The sequence below is a fragment of the Malaclemys terrapin genome, chromosome 9, assembly GCF_027887155.1.
Source record: "Malaclemys terrapin pileata isolate rMalTer1 chromosome 9, rMalTer1.hap1, whole genome shotgun sequence".
Taxonomy (NCBI): Eukaryota; Metazoa; Chordata; order Testudines; family Emydidae; genus Malaclemys; species Malaclemys terrapin.
The window spans coordinates 299,780-326,975 of record NC_071513.1 but is presented as its reverse complement, the minus strand read 5'-3'; the positions used below and the strand labels follow the sequence as shown (position 1 = coordinate 326,975).

At 47.7% G+C, this 27,196-nt stretch overlaps 2 protein-coding genes across 2 annotated transcripts in view; both read left to right on the top strand.

The window, feature by feature from the left end:
- Nucleotides 1-6,358, top strand: part of NONO (non-POU domain containing octamer binding) — a 46,603-nt gene extending 40,245 nt beyond the window's left edge. Inside the window, exon 11 of the mRNA XM_054040088.1 lies at nt 6,168-6,358. Within this exon, the coding sequence (XP_053896063.1) occupies nt 6,168-6,263 (96 nt within the window). The 3' untranslated portion in view covers nt 6,264-6,358. The remainder of the gene's footprint in view (nt 1-6,167) is intronic.
- Nucleotides 6,359-12,587: 6,229 nt separating this feature from the next.
- On the top strand, nt 12,588-26,616 carry LOC128843602 (mitochondrial ornithine transporter 1-like). Its single transcript, XM_054040549.1, has 6 exons — nt 12,588-13,496; nt 15,442-15,700; nt 16,053-16,193; nt 17,721-17,893; nt 25,147-25,305; nt 25,998-26,616. Exons 1-6 carry the CDS (start codon nt 13,427-13,429, stop codon nt 26,123-26,125), a joined length of 930 nt encoding a protein of 309 aa, XP_053896524.1. The 5' UTR covers nt 12,588-13,426; the 3' UTR covers nt 26,126-26,616.
- Nucleotides 26,617-27,196: the final 580 nt, after the last annotated feature.

The following is a 27,196-nucleotide window of genomic DNA, read 5'->3' as shown; positions in this document are numbered from 1 at the left end:
AGGGGGAAGAGTGGAAGGCAGATGTCCACAGATATTTGAAGAGTATAAACACCAGAAAGGAAGATGAATCACTAAAGTGAGACAACGCTGCAAAGGAATAAGATGATGAATACCAGGAAAGCTTGGTGGCTGCAAATTGTATCAGGCTGTGGAACAATATTTCAAGGAAAGTGATGGAAACCCCATTGCTTGTAATATTAATTTACAATGAGTGAGGGCAAGATAATACTGTAAAGGGATGAACTAGGAGACCTGGATGAACTGGTAGATCTTTTCCATCTCTAACATTTGTTGGAGCAGGTCAGTGTACCCACACACACTGTTGTCTGTGATTGCAAGGGAAGAGACACTGATGAATCTCCTTTCTTGTGTTCTATGGAATACAACAAAGAAAAGATATATCTGATTTATTCAGGATTTCTCCCTTCCCCTAGTCAAGATTTCAACCATGGCCCTCCCCATTTCACTCTTCCTTCTCACACATTCAAGTTTTTGCTCCTCTGCTTGGTAGTTATCTCTTTACTTTCTTCACTCCTTTCTCATAATTTTCCTGTGTCAGGCAGTAAACCCAGTACTGCAGAGTCTGCCAAACCATGGGAGATGCTGTTGTATCCACACCCAGTCCCTGAAAGCTTGGTGATGAGATTGTCTCCCCAACATTGTTTTGTGCTTGTCCACCAGTCCTACAGGCCACCTAGTCTTTTGTCAACATCAGCACTTTGCCCATAATAAAATCTGCCAAAAAAAAAAAAAAAAAAAAAAAAGTCACCACTTACTCACATAAAGGTAGGTTTAGACAAGATGGCAAGCTCCTGCTGTTCCCCTGTGCTTTGTCTTTATTACATTTTTCATCTTCCAAAGGAGGCACTCAGACCCCACGGTGATGAGTGTGGCGTACCTGCTTAGATAGAAGAGGATGCGCAAAGAGGAACTATAATGCTTTTCTACACTGAAGTAGAGGCAACAGTCTACAGAGAGGGTCACACATCAAAAGGAAAGTCATTGCATTCCAGATCAGCCTACAGTAACTCTTCCTAATCTATCCTTTAGCCTAATTACAGAGCATGGGATCATGTAGGATAGATGGCAAAGTACAGCTGACAAGTCTGTCATGTAGATAGACTATGGCCTCATCTTTAATAAGACTGCATCAAGATTTAGCACCCTTTCATTATAAAGAGGGGGTGGCATCAAAGTGCTGCATTTCATGCACATTAAGTGCAGTTTTCAAACTTCTGTCAGCTTGCCAATGGGGCCTTTGTTGAATGCAAAGTGTGGATGCCCCCTAAACAGGTCTAAGAAGAAATAGCAGAGCAAGGGCATTTTTATGGACATTGGTCTGTAGTGTTAGAGTGAAGGCAGAAGTAATAGTGTGCTGACTGCTTTTGTACAAGTACCCAAGAGCATACTTCATGTTCACAACCATTAAGGAATCATAATTGCAACAAATCAGCAAGGAAACACAAAAGGGCATATTCTAGAGAAGAGGACAAGACAAAGACCAGGATCAAATCTGATTCCCCTGTTCATTGAGTATTGCCCAGACCAAAAACTAGATCTTTGACCTGTACAACCCAGGAACTAAAATAACACGCATCAGCTCTATTCAAAGGATCCGTAAGAAACAATTCCAACCCAGTCTGCAGTCTTGTAACGCAACACACTACCTGTAACTCACTTTTATTAGACATTACAAACAACTTTATCTGAAATTGCTTTTGTTCATTCAGGAATGTTTGTATTAATTGATATTTTCAATAAATTCTGTCAAAGAAAAAGGAACGAAAAGGCAGCGAATGTGCTTTGCACACTGATCTAAAACAAGGAAAGGAATAGTCACCTGAGTCAAATGCAGTGAAAAGGAAAATGTAAGAGAAATGCCAGGCCAGGAAAAGCTAGTACTGATGTGTTTTAATAGCACAGAATTTTTTGAGGTGCAAGATGGTGTCAGGAGACTTCAATTTTAGTCAGATTTTTCTAGTTCCAGGTCAACAAAGCAAGGATGATGTTAGGTTGCATTAAGAAAGGTATAAAAAAAAATAGTATAATGTCGTTATATAAACGAATGACATACTCTGACTTTGAAAACTGAATTCACCTCTGATCATCCCATCTCTGCATGTTTACATCTAGTCTATAAGATTAGAGGTGTGAAAAACCTCTATGTAGAAAGATTGAGAAGATTAGGACTGTTTAGTTTAGGGAGAAGATGAATGTAAGGGGACATGACAAACACATACACAATTCATTATTTTAGCAAAGTTCAGTAGTGAGCTCCTTATTTTACTTACTCAAGGTGAAGAACAAGGAATTAAAAGGCAACAAATTTAGAAGTAATGGAAAGAAACCGTTAAAAAAAAAAAAAAAAAAACACCCACCGCCTACCCTATGGAACTCATTACTATAATATAATAGAGGCCAAGTGCTTAGCAGAATTTTAAAAAGTTAAACATTTACATGAATAATAAGAATATCCACAATTGCGTTAGGATAAAAACGTGTAAGAGTTATAAACCCACCACTAGCTACCTGGAATTAAGAAGAAAATTCTCCTATGGACTAGCTATTCCATAATTACCATGGTCAAGAGTTCTTTCTTCAAGTGTCCTCTGCATAGTCCCACTCAATGGGATCGCCGACCAGTGCAATCTGAACGGCAAAATTTTACTAGCCATAGCCATTGGAGCATCCACCCGCCTCCCTTGGCCTCTTCCCCTCTACCCCCCCCCCCCCCCCCGCCCAAACTCTCTGAATTTTCTAGGGCAAGAATTTAAAAAGAAGCACTCCACTGCCTCAGTTCCTTCAGCTGTGACCAGCTGGATGGTTACATGGTTGCTGTAGGATCCTTATGGATCTGTATTAGGTGGGTAGTTGTTCTGTAAGTACATGGTTTATTTAGAGCTAATTAGTTAAAGTATAACATGCTGGATCAGAAGGCTAAGGAGTCTAGTTTCAAAAGGTGTAGCTCATGCCCAGCAGTATTTCCAGTGTCAGATGCACATGCCAGATGCTTGGCATGTTTTGAAGAAGGGCATTCTCCCTCTAAATGTCTGATCTGCTCAACATTTGCCACAAGGGCAAAGAGGGACAAAACTGGTTCCAGGCAATTCCATTGCAAGAAGCACTGATGGCGGTGGCCAGTTCTCAGAGACCAGCTTCAGCTCCGCCTCTAACCAAATAAGCCAGGGAGAAGCAAGATTCTGCTTCTGTGTCAGACGCAGGATCCAAGAGAGCTAAGGGTCCGACAAAGAATAGAGAATCTGGATCAGTGACAGCCTGTGTTTCCAGAGCTGTCCGGGTTCAGAGAGACTTTGTTGCAGTACCGAGGAAAAATGTGCAGCCCTCATTGGGGTCGGCCTCATTACAAAGAGCTACTCGGAGGGATAAGGACTTACCGGAATAGAATCTCATAACGGAGCCAGGCTTTGATTCAAGATTTCAGTGCAGAGTTAGGAGTCATCCGTGGATCCAACAATATCCGATCCGGAGGAGCCTGTCCTGAGGTGAGATCTAAGGATCCAATTAAGAGAACTGAAGAAGGTTTGCTAACTAGCATGCCACCGCATAGCATTACAATTAAAGGAGTAATTCATCAGGCAACTCCATCTATGGCTCTGTTGACAGTTGAGTCAGTACTGCGTCTCAGGACACGTCACATGAGATACTACACCCAGTCAGGCCGACTGCTTCTCTGAGAGACAGCAAAGAAGAGGAAAGGGTCAGGAGCCCTGTGCTGCTGTCTTCTCCTAGACCTCTTCAGGACCCCTGGAGAAGAGCTTCTCTGTGCTCTCCTTTTTCAATAAGGTTATTGTCTCTGTTCCCACCTGAGCTGCAAATGGATTGGGGCCAGAAGAGCAATGCAGATCGCAGGTTAGAACCAGGAAAAAATTATTGTAATCAGTTCACTGCAGCCTCACTGGATCCCCGGGCATAGAGGTATTTCCAGCCAGATCCATCAGTGGGGTTTTGACCCAAGTGGCAGGTACCTCCCTGGGCAAAGTGGTCTCACTGGCCATTTCTGGCATCTTATCAGGAAGGACCAACATATGGGGTCAGACCTTCAGCAAGACAGTATGAGGAGGACATTCAATTGTCACATCTAAGGGATAAGGACCAGCCAATGTAGCTTACTCAGAACAAGTTATATATGGAAATAGATGAAATATTATCCGAGGAGGAGGAACGGGAGCTGGAAGATTCAGAATTAAGGGATGCGCCTTCTCTGGATGAAAATGTAGAGGACATCTCAGTATCATCACCAGCGGAAGATATTGTAGCCTTTCATGAGTTTGAATGTCAAAAATGTTACATATTCCTTCTGTTAGAATGCGATGATTGCTCCACAGCATCTTCAAAATTTGAGGGGCAGCGGCTAGTCAACAAGTCATACTTCTCTTGTTAGAGGGATTGCTTCAGTCAGCAAAGATAGGCTGGAAAACTCCCTCAACCACTTAGCCTGTCTAAGAAGGCAGACAAATTATATCCGTTCCCTCAAGAATGACTTGCTGTGTTTCATACCCATCCATCTCCTAATTTGTTGGTGGCTGAAGTGGCACTTTATAGATTAAAAGGTGCCCAAGCTCACTATGCTCCATTGAATAAGGAAAGGAAGAGGCTGGGGCATTAGGGAAATAAATATTTTCTTCAGCTACATTAAACATGCGCATATTCAACTAATGACGTTGTCAAAACGAGGTACCAATACCATCTCTAGAGCAAAAAGCCCTCTTTCCTTAATGTGCTCCCAGAGGAACACACAAAGTTATCAAATGCCATTTTGACTGAAGGAGAGAATGTTGTTAAGCAACAGTTGAGAGTGGCTTTTGACTCCTAAGATACTTCAGCAAGTTCTGTAGCTTTGGCTCACTAAGGAGACATGGATGGGTAAGATTGTTGAGACTCCTTCTCGAGATAAAAAGGAGGATTGAGGACCGTCCATTTGAAGGAGAAGGTCTGTTTAGTATTCAGACTGATGATGTACTAGAAAAGAGGAACAATATAAGATCTACTGCCAGGGTTTCCTTAATACAGAGAAGAGGCTGTATTTGACTGCATTACCCAAGTATCATAGGCAATACCCTCCTTCTTCATTTCCTTCACTTCATTACAATTCTCAGAGAACGCTATATCATTGCCAACCTCAACATTATACCCCACAACACCCGCTACAATAGAGGAAGAAATTTAAACCTTGCAATAATAAAGGGAAGGTTTTGTCATCTTTGTCTTCTGTGGTTCCTCCAAGACATCAAATCTGACATAAGGATACAGAGCTTCAAACCAGTCCCTTTGGACTTTATTTATGCACAGTTTGGGGACTGCTTGTCCTTTTTTTTATTACCAGTGGGAGTTAATAATATTGGACAGATGAATATTAGAAGTTATTTCATGCAGTTATGCAATTCAGTTCAAAACCTTTCCCTCAGCAACCACCTTACTTCATATCTGACAGAGATCAAAGTTATCTCAATTTGTTGAAAAAAGGAGGTTCTGTCTTTACTAATTAGATGCAATAGAAGTAGTTCTACAAGATCACAGAGGGAAGAGGTTTTACGTGCATTATTTTCTAATTCCCCAAAACAATGAGGGACCTTTGGATTGAAGGAGTTCGAACACTTGTAGAAAGAAATTTCACTTCTGCATGTTGTATTTAACTTCTATAATACCTTCTCTTTCCCTCTAGGATTAGTTCGAAGGTCTGGACTTAGAAGGTGCATACATCCACATTTCTATAAAACCATGTCAGCGGAAGTACCTGTGTTTCATTACTGGAGAGGACTATTTTCAGTACAAGGTCCTCCTTTTTAGGTTGTCCACAGCACCCATGGTGTTTACAAAATGCCTGTCTGTTGTGGCAGCATATCTAAGAAGGCAGGGGGTGTATGTATAGATGTACCTAGACAATGGGTTAACAAAAGCATCATCCAGGGAACAGCTCTTACTACATGTAAGTCAAGTATGTTCACTGTCAGCCTGGGATTATATATAAATTGGGGAAAAGTCATGCCTAAACCATAGTCAAAGGATTCTTTTTGTAGGAACCATATTGGATTCAATTGTGGGGAGAGCTTTTCTCCAAGAGGAGAGAGATGTCAAAATAAAAAGAGATATACATCACCACCCCCAGTTACCAAGACAATCGATTCTTTTCTTCTTTTGGTTGCTAGGTCTGCTGCATCAACCACAGCACTGATTCCTTATGCTCGTCTCCAGATGAGAGAATCTTCAGCAGTGATTACCAAAGAATTACAAATCAGATTTAAACAGCATGCATTGAAAAATATTAATTCCATAACATCATTAATGTGTTGGGCAGACCATCATAATGCAATAAAAGGTGTTCTTTTCAATCCCCCTACACTGGCAGTAATACATGCATCTACCCTAGGATGGGGAGCCTATCTGAACATAAAAATGTTGGTCAGAGATCATTGGTCACCAAAGAAAAGGAACTTACACATCAGTATTTTAAAATGGAGACAGTCGGACTAGCCCTTAGGTCTTTTCTACCTCAACTCAGAAACAAAGCAGTTTCAGGTAGTAACAGACTATGACAATGTCATATCTAAACAAGCAAATGGGCACTTACTCTGTGAAATTATGCAGAGAGACCAAGAGTCTTTGCATGGAATGTGATAGTCATCCAGTAGCTATTCACATAGCAGGGGAACACAACACCATTGCAGCAACAGGAAATGCTAGAGATATTGTTCCAGGGCAGACAGAGGCAAGGAATCAATATCGGATGCTTTCTAATACAGTGGGATCAGGGTTTAATGTATGCTCCCCCCACTATCCTCTTATTCAAAGAATGATAAGTTAAGACAGGACAAAGCCTGGGTGATTTTAATGGCACCATTATGGCCTAGACAATAGTGGTATCCAGATTTGATACATCTGTCCACTGATGTCAGACTTGTCACAACAAACAGGGAAAGTCAATCATCTAGACCTTTGATCCCTTCTCTGGACTGCATGGGGAGTAGACCTTTAGCTAGACTAGAAGAAAGCCTTTAATTAGAAGTACAGCATTTACAGTTATATTCTAGAAAAGAACCCACACAGAAATGCTATAGTCTTAAATGGAAAGGTTTGTATTGTGGATTTCCATGTGTAATGTGGATTTGTATATGGCAACAATTAATTATATATTAGAGTATTTATTGTATCTTAAGAAGACACCTCTTTCATTATCTTCAGTTAAGGTTAATCTCTCGGGCCTGGTCTACACTGGGGGGGTGAGGATCGATCTAAGATATGTAACTTCAGCTACGAGAATAGCATAGCTGAAGTCGACGTATCTTAGATCGACTTAGAATTACTTACTTCGTGTCCTCGTGGCGCTGGATCGATGGCCTCGGCTCCCCTGTCGACTTTGCTTCCACCTTTCGCCAAGCTGGAGTTCATCAGTCGACGGGAGAGCGATCAGGGATCGATTTATCACGTCTACACTACACGTGATAAATCAATCCCCGATAGATTGATCGCTACCCGCCGATCTGGCGGGTAGCGTAGATGTACCCTCGGACATATCAGCATATCATGTATCTGCAGAGGGAAAATCAGTTTGTACTAATGATACAGTTAAGAGTTTTATAAATGGCTCTAATAATTTGTATCCTTCAATAAGAACTCCTATACCTTCTGGGATCTTAATGTAGTACTAGCACAAGTAATGAGACCTCCCTTTGAACCTCTGGAGAGCTGTTGTTATTTTGTTTATCTGTAAAAATAGTATTTTTGATAGCAATCACTTCCATAAGATGCATGTGAATTGCATTCATTAATGGCTGATCCACCATTTACTGTGTTTCATAAGGATAAAGATGTTCTTTGCACTCATTCTAAGTTCTTACCAAAAATTGTCTCTGATTTTCACATATCAATCTATAATTTTTCCTCAAATCCCATACTCCAGATAGAGAAGCTAAATTACACACATTAGATGTGAGAAGAGTATTATCTTTTTAGTTAGACAGGACTAAACAGTTTAGACCGTCTTCAAGGCTGTTTATAGCTCATGGACCAAAAAACAAAGGAAAGCTATTTCTGTACAGACTCCCTGTAGATTAGGTATTTATGAAGCTTATAAATTGTCGGGATTATCCATTCCACAGGGCATCAGAACTCATTCAATTAGATCAAAGGCATCTTGCATGGCTTTATCTAGACATGTTCCCCTGTTAGAGAGATGTAGAGCAGCAACCTGGTGTTCTGTTCAACTTTTACTAAACCTTATTCTGTAGACCTGCAATCTAGATCGGATGCAAAGTTTGACAGGGCATTCGTGTACTCCTTGTTTAACTAGAACTCCAGCTCCCATTATCCTGGGTCACAGTACTGCTTATTAATCTGACCCATGAGTGGAAATATGCATAGGACACTCAAAAGAAGAAGTTAAGGTTACTTCCCTGTAACCGAGGTTCTTCAAAACAGACTCTGCATATTCACATTCCCTGCCCATCTTTCCACACTACCTTGAAGTCCTGCTTATCAAAGAACTTGGGATCCTGGGGGATGGAATTGAGGCAGTGGAGCGGCATGCTCCTTTCTAAACCGTTGCCCTAGAATGACCAGAGTTCAGGGGTGTGGGAGAGGTAAGGAGGCAGTTGCGTGGATGCTCCAACAGCTATTGCTAGTAGAATTTTACTGTTCAGGCTGCACTGGTTGGCACATCCCAGGAGTGGGAATATGCAGAGGATGCACAAAGAACCTCGGTTACAGGTAAGTAAACTTCATTTTTTACACTTTCTTCTGAAACATGTGGTGCTGGCAAATGTCAGAGACCGGACACTGCACTAGAGAGACAGAAGTTCTGAGCCAGAATGCCTCTTCCTATGTTCTGTATTCCTAGTCTGGCTGTGTTTAGATAATCCGCTCCCTATGCCTTAGCATCATGCTCACAGGCAGGCAGGTCTAAACAGTGCCACCACAGAGGGAAGCCAAAACACTAATTTTTCTGCTTGGTGTCTAGGGTGTAGAAATTAATCTCTTCTCTGTACACAGAGGGAGCCACCTATAGAAGAAAGAGTGAATCAGAGCAGGGAAGTGTTGATAGCGATTATGCTCTAGGGGAATGGGTCCTTATTCTTACAGTTCCAAGGAAAAGAAAATATGGAGCCTAACAATCCTTAGCCCAGCTTTAGGATAGAGTCCAAAGCCACCAGAATCTGGGTGTCAGGTTATAGGTTGGGCAAGTGCCTAAGAAAGTAACTACATGTTTTTATTGGTCAATTCTGGAATTAGAAATCAGAGGTGGATCACGTAGGTCAGGCGTTCACATTAGATCACCTAGGCTAATGGTTTGCAAATTGGTTTGCAGAATGCTGGCTAGCCACATGATACTGGCTTACCTCCTTTTCTCCAGATGTCAAATCACATTCAAAGAATCTAAAACACATTAAATACTGTCCTAATATCACTCTTCCATGTCAGCAGTTATCCTCAGGGATAATATTGCATCACTAGAGGGAAGGGAGATGTCCATAAAACAATTTGCACATTGAGGTATGGTCCACCCCATGACAACTCCCTGACTGGGGCAACTACTGCCCTAGAGGCCAGTGCAGAGATGGTCCCTGAAGCCGGGTGCCTCAAAGTGAACTCCTGCCTAAACCAATTAATTTTAGTCCCCCATTCACCCGGGAAACTTTCCAATCATTAATGGGAAATAGATTGTGCGAGCCCTGCAATATTCTAATCTCTGGTTCCCTTTGTGTGATTTACTTGCATTCATTGATATCTGCATTCATGCTCATTCAGTTCTGGCTTTCAACCCACACTGCTCCCCGCAGAAGTTCCCAACTGTACTGTGAAGCTATTCTGGGAAGATAATTTAGTCTCCCTGTTCCTTACTCCTAGTTCTGCACTTCCCTTACTTTTCCATCAGTGGAGCTTTCTTTCCCTGGAATGATTACTCAGAGGAGGCAGACAGGACTGATGGTTCTGCCTCTGTATTGGCTCCGGGGTCTCTATCCTGTAATGACTCTTCTTCACATCAGTGTTTCTATGACCATGGCTAGTCATTCACTGCACGCTGTCTAGTTATCACTCCCATTTCATCTTGGGCATGGACTGAAATGATCAGAGTCCTCCCAATACTCACCCAATGAGCCTTGGTCATTGAGACACCACTCACTGTACACTGGAGTGACAGCAGCTGTAACACAGCTGGCTGCTTGCACCCTTGTCATTAACTCTCTATAGCCCTGCAGCTCTGCTCAGCCGAAGGTGTTGTCAGACGTCACCAGGCCCGTGATGTTGTACCTCTTGCTTTAAAAACACAGTAGGAATTCATCTAAAACCAAAATTGATAAAGAATGTTAAAGACTCATGTCATTAACGGACTTTGAACTTGCTAGCTTTGAAATGTGACAGATACACGAGATTCCCACACCCTGTTCCCAAACCTGCTTCTCAGGGGTTAGTATACCTGGAACTTTTTTGGGTGGAAGGGGGAAGGATGGGGACATTAAGAAAAAAACACCTCCCCCACTGCAGCCCACGGTGAAGTGCAGGCCAGACCTTGGGGAGAGCAGGGAAAGCTCTGTGAGTCTCCGACAGGGAGAATGCACCCACTGATTTAATGTATCCATTTCACCATATGTGGGCAGGTATTAGAAGGATTAGTGCAGACCCCACTTTTCTCCTCAGGGACACGTCTCTCCCTTGAGCCCTGTACTTACTGATCTCTTCTGAGTATCTTATTGGGTGCTGGGAAGCAGGTGGCGTAAACCCGCCCACAACTGAAAGCCCCTTCCCCAGCCTGGGGAGGAGCTACTGAGCCCAGAACTCAACTAAATTTGGGAGACAACAAAGGAAAAAAACAGGAACAAGCGTGAGGGTCAAAGGGCCAAAACTAGGGAACCTGAAGGGGACACTGAGCACAGAACCCTGGACAGTGCCCACTGCTCCTCAAAGGTATCCAAGGAGCCAGTCACCACACATCCCTCCAGTACCCTGATAGCCTTTTACATGCATCCGACTGCCAATACCTGCCGTACCCCCTACTGTCCTGACACCCCTTTACCCACAACTCCACTATCCACTCTACCCAATGCACCCCCGCACACACATCCGTTGTCCTGCTACCTCTTTATACAACCCTGCACTCCCCCGATACCCTTTAAATACATCTCCACTCCCTGCTCCTGCCTGGATCCCCCACTATATACCTCTTCACTACCCTGATACCCCTGCCCCCACATGCCCACTGCCCCATCTTCACACACAAACACACACTACCTCTACCACAATACCCCCTTGCACTCACATGCTATCCCCCTCTACACCCCATACACTCTCCCACTACCCACCCTCTGCCCCACATCCCGTACACACTCCCACTACCCATCCTCTGCCTCAACACCAGCCCCCACACTCAGACACACTACCCCCCTTTGCCCCACTACACCCCGTACACACTCCCGCTACCCACCCTCTGCCCCGCTTCACCCCATATGCACTCCCGCCCCCCGCACTCACACTACCCCCTTCTGCCCTGCTACGCCCCGTACACACTCCCACTACCCACCCTCTGCCCCACTACATCTCGTACACTCCCAATATCCACCCTGTCAAGGCTGCTTCCCCACTTTGAACTTTAGGGTACAAATGTGGGGGCCTGCATGAAAACTTCTAAACTTAACTACCAGCTTAGATCTGGTCCACTGCCACCACTCCCAAAATGCTAATTCCCTTCCCTGGGTAGCCTTGAGAGATTCTTCACCAATTCCCTGGTGAATACAGATCCAAACCCCTTGGATCTTAAAACAAGGAGAAATTAACCATCCCCCTCCTTTCTCCCACCGACTCCTGGTGGATCAAGATCCAACCCCCTTGGATCTAAAAACAAGGAAAAATCAATCAGGTTCTTAAAAAGAAGGCTTTTAATTAAAGAAAAAGGTAAAAATCATCTCTGTAAAATCAGGATGGAAACTAACTTTACAGGGTAATCAAACTTAAAGAGCTCAGAGGAATCCCCTCTAGTCTTAGGTTCAAAGTTACAGCAAACAGAGATAAACACTCTAGCAAAAAGGTACATTTACAAGTTGAGAAAACAAAGAGAAAAACTAACACGCCTTGCCTGGCTGTTTACTTACAAGTTTGAAATATGAGAGACTTGTTCAGAAAGATTTGGAGAGCCTGGATTGATGGCTGGTCCCTCTCAATCCCAAGAGCGAACCACCCCCAAAACAAAGAGCACAAACAAAAGCCTTCCCCCCACCAAGATTTGAAAGTATCTTGTCCCCTTATTGGTCCTTTGGGTCAGGTGTCAGCCAGGTTACCTGAGCTTCTTAACCCTTTACAAGTAAAAGGATTTTGGAGTCTCTGGCCAGGAGGGATTTTATAGTATTGTACACTGGAGGGCTGTTACCCTTCCCTTAATAGTTATGACACACCCTCTGCCCCACTACATTCTGTACATACTCCCACTACCCACCCTCTGCCCCAACACCACCCCCCGCACTCAGACACACTACCCCCCTCTGCCCCACTACACCCCATACACGCTCACAACCCCTCAATGCCCCACTCCAATGCTGCACACTCTCCCTCTGTCCTGCTGCCCTTTTACACAGGTTCCCACTACCCTCCTCTGCCCCGATACCCCCCCACACACACCATCTGCCTTGATATCCCGTTACACACACCCATTGCCCCAGCACCCCAAGCTGCACCAGGGAAGTGCAGCACCCCTCAGCAATCCCAAGTTGTGCCCAGGGGGCCCCTGGCTACTTCTCTGCCCAATACCACTTCCTGATCCACTCCTTGTAGCTGAGGCAGGACTCAGTTGCTGCCAACAATGCTGAGGTTCCATGCCACTCAGACCCAGGTCAATGATGCAGACCTGCACCCCCATCCAGGCTTCCTCCCACCAGCCCTGTGCCCCCCTCCAACCTTCCTAGTAGCCTCAGTCCATATGCCCTCCACAGCCCCTGCATCCCACAGCCTCCCCAATGCTCCCCCCCCCAATAGCTCCCACCACCTCTGTGCCCCCTCCAGCTGCCCTACACGCCCTCCAGCCTCTGTGCCCACAGCCCTCTCATATCCCCGCAGTCCCTGTGTCCCCCACAACCTCCCTGATAGCCTCCATACCCCACAGCTCTTGTACTCTCCCAGTACCCACAATAGCCTCCTTCACAGCTCCCACAAACTTCCCAATCCCTATGCCCCTAACTCGAATCCCTCTTCAAAGACTACACCCGGTCCTCCACCCCAAATACCCAGATATCTCTGAGTTGCTGTTGGATTCCCAAGGGGACAAAGAAAACTTGAGCAATATGGTTCTGCAGCAGGGTGACCTCTGAAGCCTGTTGCTTGTGCTCTCTGCTGCCTGCCCTGCTCCCTGCATCACTGAGCTGGGAGCGGGTTGATTTGCAGCCTGGTTCCTGCTCTAGGGTCCAGCGTGGTCCAGTTTGCTGAGATGTCTGCAGACGCAGCCAAGTCCCACCCACTGGTACAGGCACTGGTTCACCTCACTGCAGGGGCAGCAGGTGAGTCTGGAGCCGGGGCCCATCCTCTGCAAGGGGCGGAGGGCATTGGCAGGTAGAATCATTTGGGAGCATATCTGGGTTCTTCAGAAGGGCAAGATACCTGGCTGGGGAGAAGGGGAGCCCCGAGCCAAATGCATGGATAGGGCCCCAACAGGAAGTGGGGTGAGGCCAGGAAGGCAGCAGGATTTGGACTTGAATCCCTGAAATAAGACAGGACCGCGGTTCAGGAGCAAGTTAAAACTTATCAGAGGGAGGAATTCTAGCTCAGAGGACACCTGCAATCCTGGGCCTCTCAGCTGTGGGAGGAGGAGACTTACAACCCCCAGCACCTGACCCTGAGGTACCCGGGGGCTTTGCCCCATCGGGGGTGGGGTGAAGAACTGGCACTGAGGTACCTGGGGGCTTTGCCCCGTTGGGGGTGGGGTGAAGAACTGACACTGAGGTACCTGGGGGCTTTGCCCCGTTGGGGGTGGGTGAAGAACTGGCACTGAGGTACCCAGGGGCTTTGCCCTGTGGGGGGGGGTGAGGTGCTGGGGGGGGGTTAAGGGGGCACTGAGGTACCTGGGGGCTTTGCCCCGTCGGGGGTGGGGTGAGGTGCTGGCACTAAGGTGCTGAGGCTTTACCCCTGGGGCAGGGGCAAACGTACTTAACGTACCGCACAGGATCTTTTCAGGGGGGATAACGCAAAGCGCTACATTTATTGGTAGAACATGTATCAATCCACACTGTATCATATGCATATGAGATATATTACACTCACACACAAACTCCATCTTGTTGTTGTTACCAACTAGTTGCTCCCCTTAACTGCACTGGCCAGGTGAGTTAGATGGGGAAGGGGTGGAGCCAGGCTTCTGTTGATCCGGATCGATGCTCCGATGTTGACAAGACGAGACCTGGGATCCTCTGCAAGACACCTCACATTTATAGCAGCTTCCCTCTCATGCAAATCTATATCAGATGCAAAATCTGTGTCTGTGTCAGTTGGTCATCTGTGGGGCTTCCTTCTGGGTGTTGTCTTAATGCTGCCACATTTATTTTCAAAGAGGGTGTTTTCAAAAGAAGGTGCTCCCTTCTAACTCCCAGGTCCGTCAATATGTCTGATCTTCTTTAATGAGCCCACTTGACAAGTTTTATTGTTCTTGGGTCTGGCTTCTATCCCCTCCAACTGTTGCAGCTGTCTGGAGGTGCTTGCCTTCCACGCCTTACTCATTCACACCTCATTCATTCAACAAGGCAATTGATTAAAAGGGGGGGAGATCTTATTCTACTCCTAGTGAAAAGTATCAGAGGGGTAGCCGTGTTAGTCTGAATCTGTAAAAAGCAACAGAGGGTCCTGTGGCACCTTTAAGACTAACAGAAGTATTGGGAGCATAAGCTTTCGTGGGTAAGAACCTCACTTCTTGCATCTGAAAGCTTATGCTCCCAATACTTCTGCTAGTCTTAAAGGTGCCACAGGACCCTCTGTTGCTTCCTAGTGAAAAGACATTTTTCTTCTACCTTAACTATCCTTAGGGGCTATAACATTATATACCTCTACCCCGATATAACGCAACCCGATATAACGCAGTATAGCAGTGCTCGGGGGAGGGGGGGCTGCACACTCTGGTGGATCAAAGCAAGTTCGATATAATGCGGTTTCACCTATAACGCAGTAAGATTTTTTGTCTTCCAAGGACAGCGTTATATCGGGGTAGAGGTGTACCAAAGCTCAATACAAATTTTCTATATAAGGATTTGATACAAAGTTCCTATATCAAAGGACTTGCTACAAATTTGTATGAAAATAGAGGTTATCGATGGAAAGACTTAATACAAGGTTATCTGAAGATGCATAATACAAAGTCATATGAAAATGATACACAGTTATGCGAAGATGCTTAATGCAGAGATTTAGCTATTGGCGAAGGGGGGCACTGAGGTAACTGTGGGTTTGTCTCTGCAGGCGGGGTGGCATGTGTGGTGAGCGGGCAGCCCTTTGACACAATCAAGGTGAAGATGCAGACCTTCCCCACCATGTACCGGGGTTTCTTTGACTGCTCAGTCCGGACGTACCGGCAGGAAGGGCTGCCTGGGCTGTACCAGGGCACCACTCCAGCCCTGCTTGCTAACGTGGCAGAGAATGCAGTGCTCTTCGCTTGCTATGGCTTCTGTCAGCAGCTGGTGAGGCAGCTGTTTGGACTGAGCAGTGTGGTGGAGCTGAGGTATGGCCTGGCCCTGCGGGTGTGCGGCATGGGGACGCCAGAGGGGGTGGGGCTGCATGGCAAGGCTGCTGTAAGCCCCCCTGGGGGGCTCAGGTTGGGGGCACTTTGGGCAGTATTCGGGGTGACGCCATTTTGGGAAGCCGAGTCACCCACGTTTTCCATCTGTGACAGCCCAGGAGAAGGCTGTGGGGACGTCCCTGAGCAAGGGGATAGTCAGAGTTGGGGAGGCAGGTCATGCTCCTCCTTTAGGGTAGTGGTGATGAGGGCCTCTGCTCGGCCCTCTGCAGAGCCTGGGCCTGTGGGGGGTGAGCGTTGGCTCTAACATCTGTGTTCCCGCGCCCTATGGTGCCAGCGACCTGCAGAGTGCACTTGCCGGCTCGTTCTCCTCTGTCTTTTCCTCTATGGTGCTGTGCCCTGCGGAGCTGGTGAAATGCCGCATGCAGGCCTTACATGAGATGAAGGTCACCGGGCGAACAGCACTAGCACGTCACAGGTACGTCACAGCCTTGGGAAGCAGGCCAGGCTTTGGTGAATTACACACGTCACACACAGCCCTGGTGGGGAAGGTTTGTGAGTAAGGCCTTGGCTACACTGGCAATTCACAACGCTGCACTTGCTGCGCTCAGGGGTGTGAAAAAACACCCCCCACCCCCAGCACAGCGAGTGCAGCGCTGTAAAGCGCCAGCGTAATCAGCGCCTGCAGCGCTGCATGCTCGCTTGCAGCTCTGCAAGCTATTCCCCTCGGAGAGGTGGAGTACTTGCAGCGCTGCAAGAGAACTCTCGCAGCGCTGGCGGCGCGACTACACTCGCACTTCACAGCACTGCTGAGGCAGCACTGTGAATCCGTGAGTGTAGCCAAGGCCTGAGGCAGAGGGTCTGAATTCCCTCTTGCCCAGGAAGATGAGGGTGTCACACTGCCCAGCTGACTAGAGCTGGCTTGGTGCTAAACCCAGACAATGTAAACACATTCCTTCAGAAGTGCTTACTGGGCAGGGCCCTGCAGCTTCCTTCTGTCCCTCCTGGCCAGACTGGCTGCCTGTGGGTCTGCATGACACAGCATACCCAAAGCCTTCCTCTATCCAGGGGTAGGCAACCTATGGCACGTGTGCCAAAGGCGGCACGCGAGCTGATTTTCAATGGCACTTACACTGCCCGGGTCCTGGCCACTGGTCCGGGGGGCTCAGCATTTTAATTTAATTTTAAATGAAGCTTCTTAAACATTTTAAAAACCTTATTTACTTTACATACAACAATAGTTTAGTTCTATATTATAGACTTATAGAAAGAGACCTTCTAAAAATGTTAAAATGTATGACTGGCACGCGAAACCTTAAATTAGAGTGAATAAATGAAGACTCGGCACACCCCTTCTGAAGGTCAAGTATCAGAGGGGTAGCATGTGACAAAGTGGGTATTCATCCAGGAAAGCTCATGCTCCAATACAGCTGTTAGTCTATAAGGTGCCACAAGACTCTTTGTTGCTTTTTACACTTCTGAAGGGTTGCCGACCCCTGCTCTGTCACAACCAAATATCCTCCTCTCCTTCCTGGAGACTGTATTGTGGCTGAGCTGGCGGCCAACATCTCTCCCATGGCACAGTGCAGATCATTGCTGCTGTGGTTGCCAGGCTACCCAGCTCCCCCATTTTTGTGCCTGTGTCCCAAATTAATCCCATGTTTCCAAAGGACAATTTGTGGAGAACATTTGCAGATAAGGGAGCAAGGGAGGTCAGTGGATGATACACCAGAGCCCACTCAGATACATGAGTTTAAACCAAGTCCCCCTGCTCCTTTCTTCCTTCCACCTCAAATTCCGCCTCTAGCAGGACATGCTGGAGTGCGCCCAGTTTGGCCTAGAAAACTAATCTGGGATTCACTCTCAATGAGAATTTGGGGTAATATGGCATGGTTCTAGGTTGACTGATCGTCCTGGGTTGGTAAAGGTAATGCTGAGTGTGATAGTTTTCATTCTGGCCCTGATGGTCCTTTTTTGGGTACATTGCCTATGTTCTCTCTTGCAGCTCTACCTGGGCTACTGTGAAAAATATCTTTCAATCTGAGGGCCTGCTGGGATTTTTCCAGGGCCTGACCAGTACTTGGCTACGGGAGGTACCTGGCTACTTCTTCTTCTTTGGTGGCTATGAAGTCAGTAGAAGCTTTTTCACCCAGGCTGGTCAGTGCAAGGAGGATCTGGGTGAGTAAAGTTGGATGTGGGCAAGATAAAGGGAGTTTCAGCCTTAAGGCCTTTGCAGAGGAGTGGTAAGGAATTGTATCATTTTGAGCAAGGATAGAACTAGGATCTGGTTGTTTTCACAATGAAGTAGTGACCAATATCGATACTGCTCTGACCACTCTAGGGGTAGTGTTGTGCTACGGCGCTATGAGCTTCAGGCAGGTGACAGAAGCAGAAACACTTTATGCAGACTGGACAAGGGGGAGTCCCAGGTACTAGTAGATGGACACCAAATCAATTTGAAGGAGAAGATGTGGAACTTCAGAAGCAACCCATACATGTCACAATCCCAGGTTCCAACCCTCCTGGAAGATTTTAACTCCCCAGTTTTTTATTTATAGCATTGCCCCTTGGCCCAAGCAGGTTCTTAACCAAGTTTTTTCATTAGGAGGAGAAATTGATTATACAAGTCAGGGATTTCTTTGGTGCAAACCTGTTTATTTACAAAGATTGCCCAGAAAGTCATGTTTCCCTGAACACAATAGGAACAAACAATAAGTGGCACTTTCTTTGCCCAGAAACCCAATCCTGTTTCTCCAGAGTACTATGCTCAAAAGAAGCTCTTTCTCTGCTCCCTCTCAGGGTCATGCTAACAGTGTTTCTCTGGTTTTCTCCTGACGACACACACAGCTCCACCAATCAATGGCCCAATCTCTGTATTTTCAATCAGTCCAAGGGAAACCCCTCTTATTTTCCCTGAAGTAATTCTTGTTCAGGCCTTCCTACATGGTCCAGCACCTTCGCTGGTGGCTTTCAAGTACATAAAAGGTTTTACAAGGAGAAGGGAGAATTGTTCTTCTTAACCTCTGAGGATAGGACAAGAAGCAATGGGCTTAAATTGCAGCAAGGGCGGTTTAGGTTGGAAATTAGGAAAAACTTCCTGACTGTCAGGGTGGGTAAGCACTGGAATAAATTGCCTAGGGAAGTTGTGGAATCTCCATCATTGGAGATTTTTAAGAGCAGGTTAGACAAACACCTGTCAGGGATGGTCTAGATAATACTTAGTCCTGCCATGAGTGAAGGGGACTAGGCTAGATGACCTCTCGAGGTCCCATCCAGTCCTATGATTCTGTGATTCTTTTGTTCCAGCTATCTTACTCCACAAAGGAGCTTAATTGCTTCTCCAATTTAGCCTGAATGAAAAGTAGCTAGCATGTTAATCAGGTTCAGCAATGTCTATGATTGCCCACAGATCAAACATGCCAGCCGGCAGCCCCCATAGCCCTCCAGCACACCACGCCATCTCAGGCCTGGTCTGCACTAGGAAATTAGCTTGGTATAATTATGTTGCTCAGAGGTGTGAAAAATCCACACCCCTGACAGGCCCAACAAAGAAAATAACAGAACACCACTAGCTGTCACCTTCAGCCCCCAACTAAAACCACTCCAGCGCATCATCAAAGATCTACAACCTATCCTGAAAGATGATCCCTCAGTCTCACAGATCTTGGGAGACAGACCTGTCCTCGCTTACAGACAACCTCCCAACCTGAAGCAAATATTCACCAGCAACCACACATCACTGAACAAAAACACTGACCCAGGAACCTATCCTTGCAACAAAGCCCGATGCCAACTCTGTCCACATATCTATTCAAGTGACATCATCATAGGACCTAATCACATCAGCCACACCATCCGGGGCTTAATGGTAGCACTGGCCCTGCTCTCAGGCAGGCAGGAACACCCTTGTCCATCAACATTCAGCCAGGCTGAAGACTGGGGAGCGGGAGGCAGGGTCGGTTTGATGGGGAAGTTTCTTTCTCTCCTACATCAGGATCAACAATCAAGCAAGCAGGGAGGGACCACATTCAGCACAGCTGGGTACATTGTCAAACCCCAGAGACACAACAGGCTGAGCCTCATTGGGCCTGACATCCACTAGACCTGCAACTTAGAGTGGAAAATAAGAAAAGAGACAGACACAAACACAAGTAACCAAAAGCCATCTTCCCTTGGATTCCTTTGGGTTTTAGGTCCCTCCCTCATACATGGTTTGCCATTGACCATCATGGCAACCCTGCAGGATTCCAGGAGTTCTTTTACCCAAAACGCTCACAACATTAGGGCCTTGTCTGGAAAATGTTTGTTTGTTGCAGTCCAAACACTCCGTGTCTGTGACTAGTCTGTGCACCTATTAATAAAATCCTGGTTCCCAAACCAGGCCAAGTAAGTCCTCCATGTGTATCAGATTCTCTCAGCATGACTCTGCCTGAGGAAATGAAGCTTCTCCAGATTCCAGGACCTTGACCACAGCTTTAATCCACTATAGTCTCTCCTGAAGTCAGGCTCTGGCAGTGAGCAGTTTCCATTGTCATGACAGATGTCACCATGGAGAAGCTGTTTTTGGCTTGGTATTTACCAACGTAGTGGAGATGGTTGATATTCTGAAAGTTCTAGGTATTCTCAGTGCTAGTGATCACAAACTGTAGAATTACTGAGCCATACCAACTCTGACCATGATCTTATTAGCCCTCCCCAGCTAGGTTGTATTGCTTGGAGATTGATCACTCCAGGGTAATCCAGGAGATGTTCTTTCTTCTGAGTCGGTTCTGAACCAATCAGAGCCCCAATATGTTGGTTAGTGGCAGAGTGGTTCCCATGTGTATCTAGTTACGTTTTTACATGAGGTGTCATCTGACGGATGAGACACCGAGGTTCTGATCATTCATGATTCAGTGAAGATCATTTGGCACTTTTGGGGTAAGAACTGGGGTGCGAACCCTGGTGTCCTGACCAAATTCCAACTCAGTCACTTATATTCTTCTTCGAGTGGTTGCTCATGTCGATTCCATTCTAGGTGTGCGCGCCCATGTGCGTGGTCGTCGGAGATTTCTGCTTTTGCAGTATCTGTAGGGGCAGCTGTGGCACCCCCTTGAATGCTGTGCTCATGTGTTGGTATATCAGGCGCCACCGACCCTATGCCCTCTCAGTTCCTTCCTACCGCCCATGGTGGTTGGTCAGAGCACCTTTCCTTGCATAGCAAGGGCTGGCGGTTTCGTCACTTCTGACTTTGAGGCTTAGGGCCTTGTAAATAGTTGTTTATAGTAGTTAGTGTTAAGTAGTTGTTAAGTGTAGTTAGGAGTTAGAAGTTAGAGTCCCAGGTGGGGCATGCCCCCTCTCTGGGGTTTAAGCCCTGCGCGGACTGTAACAGGCCTATGCCAGTAAGTGACCCCCACAGCAGCTGCCTCAAGTGTTTGGGGGAATCACATGTGAAAGACAAGTGTTGTATTGTAAAAATTTTTGCCCCAGCACTCAGAAAGAGCAGGATATTAGTTTGCGGGCTCTCCTCATGGAGGCTGCCCTTCATTCGGCTTCCAAGCTGTCCCACCAAGACTTGCCTAGTACCTCGGCCTCAGTGCGCAGCACACCCCTGTCACCGGGCTCCACCCGACACCACTCCCCATCACCAGTGCCCAGAAAGAAAACAAAGAAGCACGGCTCCCCAGCACTGGGCAAGAAAGTCCATGGGACATCGGGCAAAGGACACAGTTCTGGCTGCCCGGCCACTTCGGAGCCACGTGGACATGCCTCCCCGGCCAGGGCCCTTATTCCCTTAAAGGATCCACCACCAACTCCCGAGAGCGGTAGGAGCCCCAAACTCCTGGTGGCATCGATGCCTTCTTAAGCTCCCCCGCGCTGAGAGAGCAGTGGCCTCCGCCCCACAGGGCTGGCACCGCACATGCCACAGGAAGTGGTCCCAGTCCCCACCATCTCAACGTGGATCATCTAGGGGGAGGCGCTGGTCTCCATTCTACCAGCACCGTTCACCCTCCCGCCAGTTGTCCTCTCAGCACAGATCTCGGTCACCTGTCCCATGAGAGCGCTCCCTGTCATGATTCCGGTCCCCTGGCCCCAGTCCCCTCAATACCGGCACTGATCCTCCCACTCCAAACACCGGTCTCCAGTGGTGATGGTCAGCAGGCAGACACAGGCGTCGACAGCCCCGCGTGGTCACTGGAAGGGGGTTCCTCTGACATGAAAGGGCAGTTCAGCCCCTCGCCCAGATCCCCCTGGCACGATTGGGCACCTGAGGCCACGTCAATATCAACGGCACTGCCTTGGCAGCATGGCCAGTGGCCAGCACAGTGGCCTTATTGGAGTGCGTGGAGCGTGCCAGTGATGACGATGCCCCCTTCGCACCACTCATCTTCCGCCGCCTCGGAGCAACAGCTGGCAGCACTGGTGGCACCAGGCTTGGTGCATGAGACTTGCGCAGAGGTCAGGGTAGAGGAATCAGCGCCCACCCCAAAACCTCCCTCCCCCACGGAGGATGATGCCCCAGGGCCTCCCCTGGCCATACAGACGAGGTGGTCGCCGGACCCTCGAGGGCTAGCCCGCCAGACGATTGTAAAGAACACCAGGCCCTGCTTCAACAAGTGGCTGAGAACTTGAGCCTAGAGGTGGAGGAGATGACCGAGCAGGCCGACACCTTGTTCAATGTCCTCTCAGCCTCTACCCCGGCCCATGCTGCACAACCAGTGCATGACGGGGTTCTGAAAATTGCCAAGGTCCTGTGGCAAACCCCGTTGTCCATCCTCCCTCCTCCAAAAGGGCCGAAAAGAAGTACTTTGTCCTGGCCAAAGGGTTTGAGTACCTTTATACCCACCCACCTCCGGGCTCACTGGTTGTCTCTGTGGAACAGCGAAAAGGATAAGCAGGGGCACACCAGCTCAACTCCCCAAAATAAAGAGGCCAAAAGATTGGACCTTTTTGGGAGAAAAATTTATTCAACAGCCAGTCTGCAATTCCGGGTGGCGAACCATCAGGTCCTCGTGCGCAGGTACAATTCTAACTTATGGGACTCCCTCCGTAATTTCAAGGAGTCCCTCCCGCAGGGTTTGGCCCAGAAATTCAGCACCCTGTGGCTAGGTGCTCTCCCCAGAGGGCGTACGACTCGGCGGCCACGGTGGTCCCGTCGGCAGTGGTTATGAGGTGCAACTCCTGGCTTCAGACCGCCGGCCTGTCCCACGAGATTCAGACCTCGATCCAGGGAACAGTCTATTTTTGATGGGAACGATTCAATGGGAACGGTCTATTTTCGGAGCAGACTGACGCAAGGCTGCATGGGTTGAAGGACACTCAGGCCACCCTTCACTCGCTGGAAATGCACACGCCGCAGTCTGCACGGAAGCAGTTCCGGCCGCCCCCGTCACCAAGGCCTTGGCAGCCTCATCAGGGGTCTGCAAGGAGCAGGGACCGAGACACAAGCGTTGGTCGTCGCTGCCTTTCCTCCTCCCGCTCACCCACGCAGCCCAGTCTGGCAAATGAAGCATGCCAGGGGCCAGAAGCTCGCTTTGAAGGTGCACTCGAGAGCAATGCCCCAGTCAATTCCCCAGATCCACCTTGTTCTTTCCTCAGCCATCTTCGTCCCTATCGTTCGGCCTGGTCACAGGTCACCTCGGAGCATTGGTGCTGGACATAGTATCTCAGGGCTATACCCTGCAATTTTCAGCCCTATGCTTGGGGGGGCTGGGGTAGGGTTACCATATTTCAACACTGAAAAAAGAGGACACTGCACCCCACGCCCCTGCAGCCTCTGTGCCCCCCGCCTGGCCTGCCCCTGCGCCCCCCTGCCCCTGCAGCCTCTATGCCCCTACCTGCCCTGCTCCGCCTCGCCCTGCAGCCTCTGCACCCCCCCCCCCGGCTGTCCTGCTCCCCCGCTCCCCCAGCAGCCTCTGATTTTAATTTAATTTAATAACCATTTTTTCTGCTACCCTGAATTGCACTGTATCAAATGGATACAGGAGTTGTTTTTGCTTCCTGTCCTTTGCTGAAGGGTTGCTGTGGGCTGTTAAATATCTATGGTCTTCCACCTCAGAGTAGAGCCCTGCAGCAGGACCTGGATCCCATGGGTCCCGCAGGACCCGCTGCCATAATAGCGGGAGTGGGTGGGCGTAGGAGTGAGTACTGCGGGGTGGGACAGGAGCAGGATTAAAAATTGTCCCACACCGGACTCTAGCTCAGAGGTCGCTGGGTTTCAGTGCTGGATGTATGGATGACATATATTCCCATGATGAGGCTGGGCTGCAGATGTTGGAAAGAAGAAGGTGAACTTGAGGAGTTGTGGAAAGATGTAACTGCTGATTTCCTTGCTTTTTATGGTTTGCACTGATGAGATATGCACCTCAAAGCATATTTAATAAATAGGTAGCAATGCTGATAGCTAGTCACATGGAGAGCGATCTGTGTTGTTACGTATCACCCCCTTTATACCTCCCCTGTGCTTTGACATGGGCTCCCCTGCCAGACCTGGTAATTGTTGCTCCATCCTGGTAGTTGTTGAAAGCAGCTATAAAAACCCCCCTGGGGAGTGCAGGAAGAATGAAGCTCTATGAGAGGGGACATGGGAGGAGAGCAGCTTTGCAATGGGGCCTGGAAGGGAAGCAGTGCTGTGAGGGACATCGGGCTGAACTTGTGCACGGGTCACCAGAGAAGAGCTTCACCCCCACTGCTCTCTTCCCCCTCCTTCTGCCATTCCCAGGCCAAGCCACACACAACCCTGCTTATCCGCACAGACACTCACGTCCCTTGGGCTTTCCAATGAGCTGCTGCATGGTATGCTAGAGGAACTACGGGGGGTGAGCAAGGATATGGGGCTAGCCAGGGGGTGACTGAGGAGGTGGGGGGCAGGGTTCTGGGAGTGACCTGGGATGGACGAATTGTCCAGTGGTTCAAGAGGAAGGCTGGTTCAGCGATTAAGATGCTACCCTAGGACTTGAGAGATCTGAGTTCAAATCCCTGCTCTGCTGCAGAGTTCCTGTGAGACCCTGAGCAAGTAATTTCGTTTCTCGGGCCACAATCACCATTGTACAGTGGGGACAATACCTCAGAAGTGTGTGGGGATAATACACTATTGATCATGAGGCACTCAGATACGACAGTGAGGGAGGCCAGGAAAGCACCTCGGAGAAATTAGACCTGGGAAGCCCAGTGCCTCTTTGGTGAGGCATCAGCACTTATCAGGCTCCCCTAGCACTGTTGCCTCCACTCCCTGTGCCCAAGACAAAAGCTAAACTCCAGACAGGTCTCTTCAGCCTCTAATCATGTAATTCATGTGCCTGGCCTGGTCTCTCCTCCCTGAGTCCCAGGGCTGCTGGTTGCTTGCACACATTTTCTCTTCTTTTGCTCGCATTTCTCTGCAGGATCTGGGAGTTCCCCAATGACTTTCCCCTTTTCCACACTGAGGTCTCTCTCCCTGTGTTGAATTTTAGGTTCTCTTCCCCTAACAGTGAGTGGTGGGATGGGGGGGGCCTGTTTCTGGCTGGCCGTCTATCCCATTGACTCAGTGAAGTCTCGGATCCAGGTGCTTTCCATGGCAGGGCGGCAAGATGGCTTCCTGCTCTCCTTTCTTCACATCTTGAGGACAGAAGGTAGGTGACACACAAACAGCTTCATTCACTGAATCCATCTCTAAAGTTAGACATTTTAAAATCAACAGGTCCAAATTATTTGCATCCAAGAATTTTGAAAGAGCTGGCTAAAGAGTTTTCTGGACTATTAACATTAATTTTCAAGACTCAATAAGCTCAATCTATTTATCTTAACAAAGACGTTAAGGGCTGATTTGATTACAGTCTAATAAATACCTAAATGGGGAACAAATATTTGATAATGTGCTCTTCAGTCTAGCAGAGAAAGGTCTAACATTTGGAAGCTGAAGTTAGACAAATTCAGACTGGAAATAAGGTGTAAATTTTGTCAGTTAAACATTGGAACAGCTTACCAAGGTGGTCGATTCTTCATCACTGACAATTTTAAATCAAGATTGGATGTTTCTGTAAAGGATTGGCTCTAAGAATTATTTTTGGGAATTGTCACACAGGAGGTCAGACGAGATGATCACAACGGTCCCTTCTGTCCTTGGAATCTCTGGTTCCCCTACTCGAAAAGGGGCTGTGGGCATTCCCCAGGTTTGGTCTCTCTGCCTGAGAGCGTTTCCCTTGACATCTTGCTCTGGTTGAGAATCTCACCGAGCTGAGGCCGTTGTGGGCTCTGTAGGGGATGTTCTGTTTGTCTGTCACAGGCCTGGTGAGCTCACCTGATTGTGGTGTTTGTGTTGTAGGTTTCACGGCTCTTTACTGTGGACTGATGCCCACAGTGATACGCGCACTCCCCTCCAACGGTGCCCTCTTCCTAGCCTATGAAATGACGAGGAAAAAGCTAACTGGCCTGCTTGATAGGACACCCTGAGGTCAGAGGTCAAGGCCTGATTTGGAAGGTGGCATTATAAAGCAGCTTGAACTAAGTTTGGGACTCCTTTCTGGCTGCTATGGCCAAACCTTTCTGGATGGTTCTCAGTGCCTTTGGATTTTTGACACCTCCCAGCCTGGGAAGGACAGATGTCAGCAGGCACTGAGCAGGCTGGCATTTAAGGAGTAATATTATGTTCACAGGCATTTCAAAGGGATGGGGACAAGGTTCAACCCCTGGCCAATGCAAAACTGAATCATATAGATTTCCTTCTCTAGTGGGTTCCCTGTGTGCCTCCTTTCTAAAAGTCTACTCTTTAATCTGCATTTCTGATCAAATCCAAGTGACCTGTGTTTGCTGAAATGGAGCAGAGAAGTAAGCATGCCCCAGCAGGCAATGGTGTCTAATATGATATGTTTGTCTTTATGTACATAGATATAATGAGAATAAAACGTTCCTAGATTTTTGTGGCAATAAATTAAAATCTCTAATCGGAGAGGGTTTCTCTGTTTTGATGGGGGAGAGTGGTGGGATTCTGGGACTAGAGAATCAGGAGGAGGAAGAATCTGGGCAAACTCAGTCTGGGACTTGGAGAACATTGTATAACATTTGCTCTTTTCTCCTGTGACCTCAGTGATGACAGTGGAATGTTCGAGGAAGCTCCAGAGAGTAGGCTCCCATGCTGGATTTCATGAGAACCTGTATGAAAAGCTTTACTGAAGTCCAGATATGCTCCCTTAGTACACTGATGTATGCATGTCCAGCAGTAGCCAGCACCTTCCTCCTAGCAGCCACCCCTATTCATTGGATTCGACATATCAGTTCAGATGCTTAAGGCATGCACTTGGGACCCTCCAGAATGTCTTTTCCTTTGGTTTGGTGAAAGCATTTCTTTAACTTTTGGATTGTCTGGACCCCTCAGTTCAGGGCAACTGCACCAGTATTTCCCCTCTGTGGTCCACCAAGGGATCCACTCTAGGCTCCCAGATCATCATCTGTCACCTCTCTTGGGTGGAGACTCATGTCTCTCTCCCTCCAGACTGGGATTTTTCCAGGCTGCAGAGTTCCTTG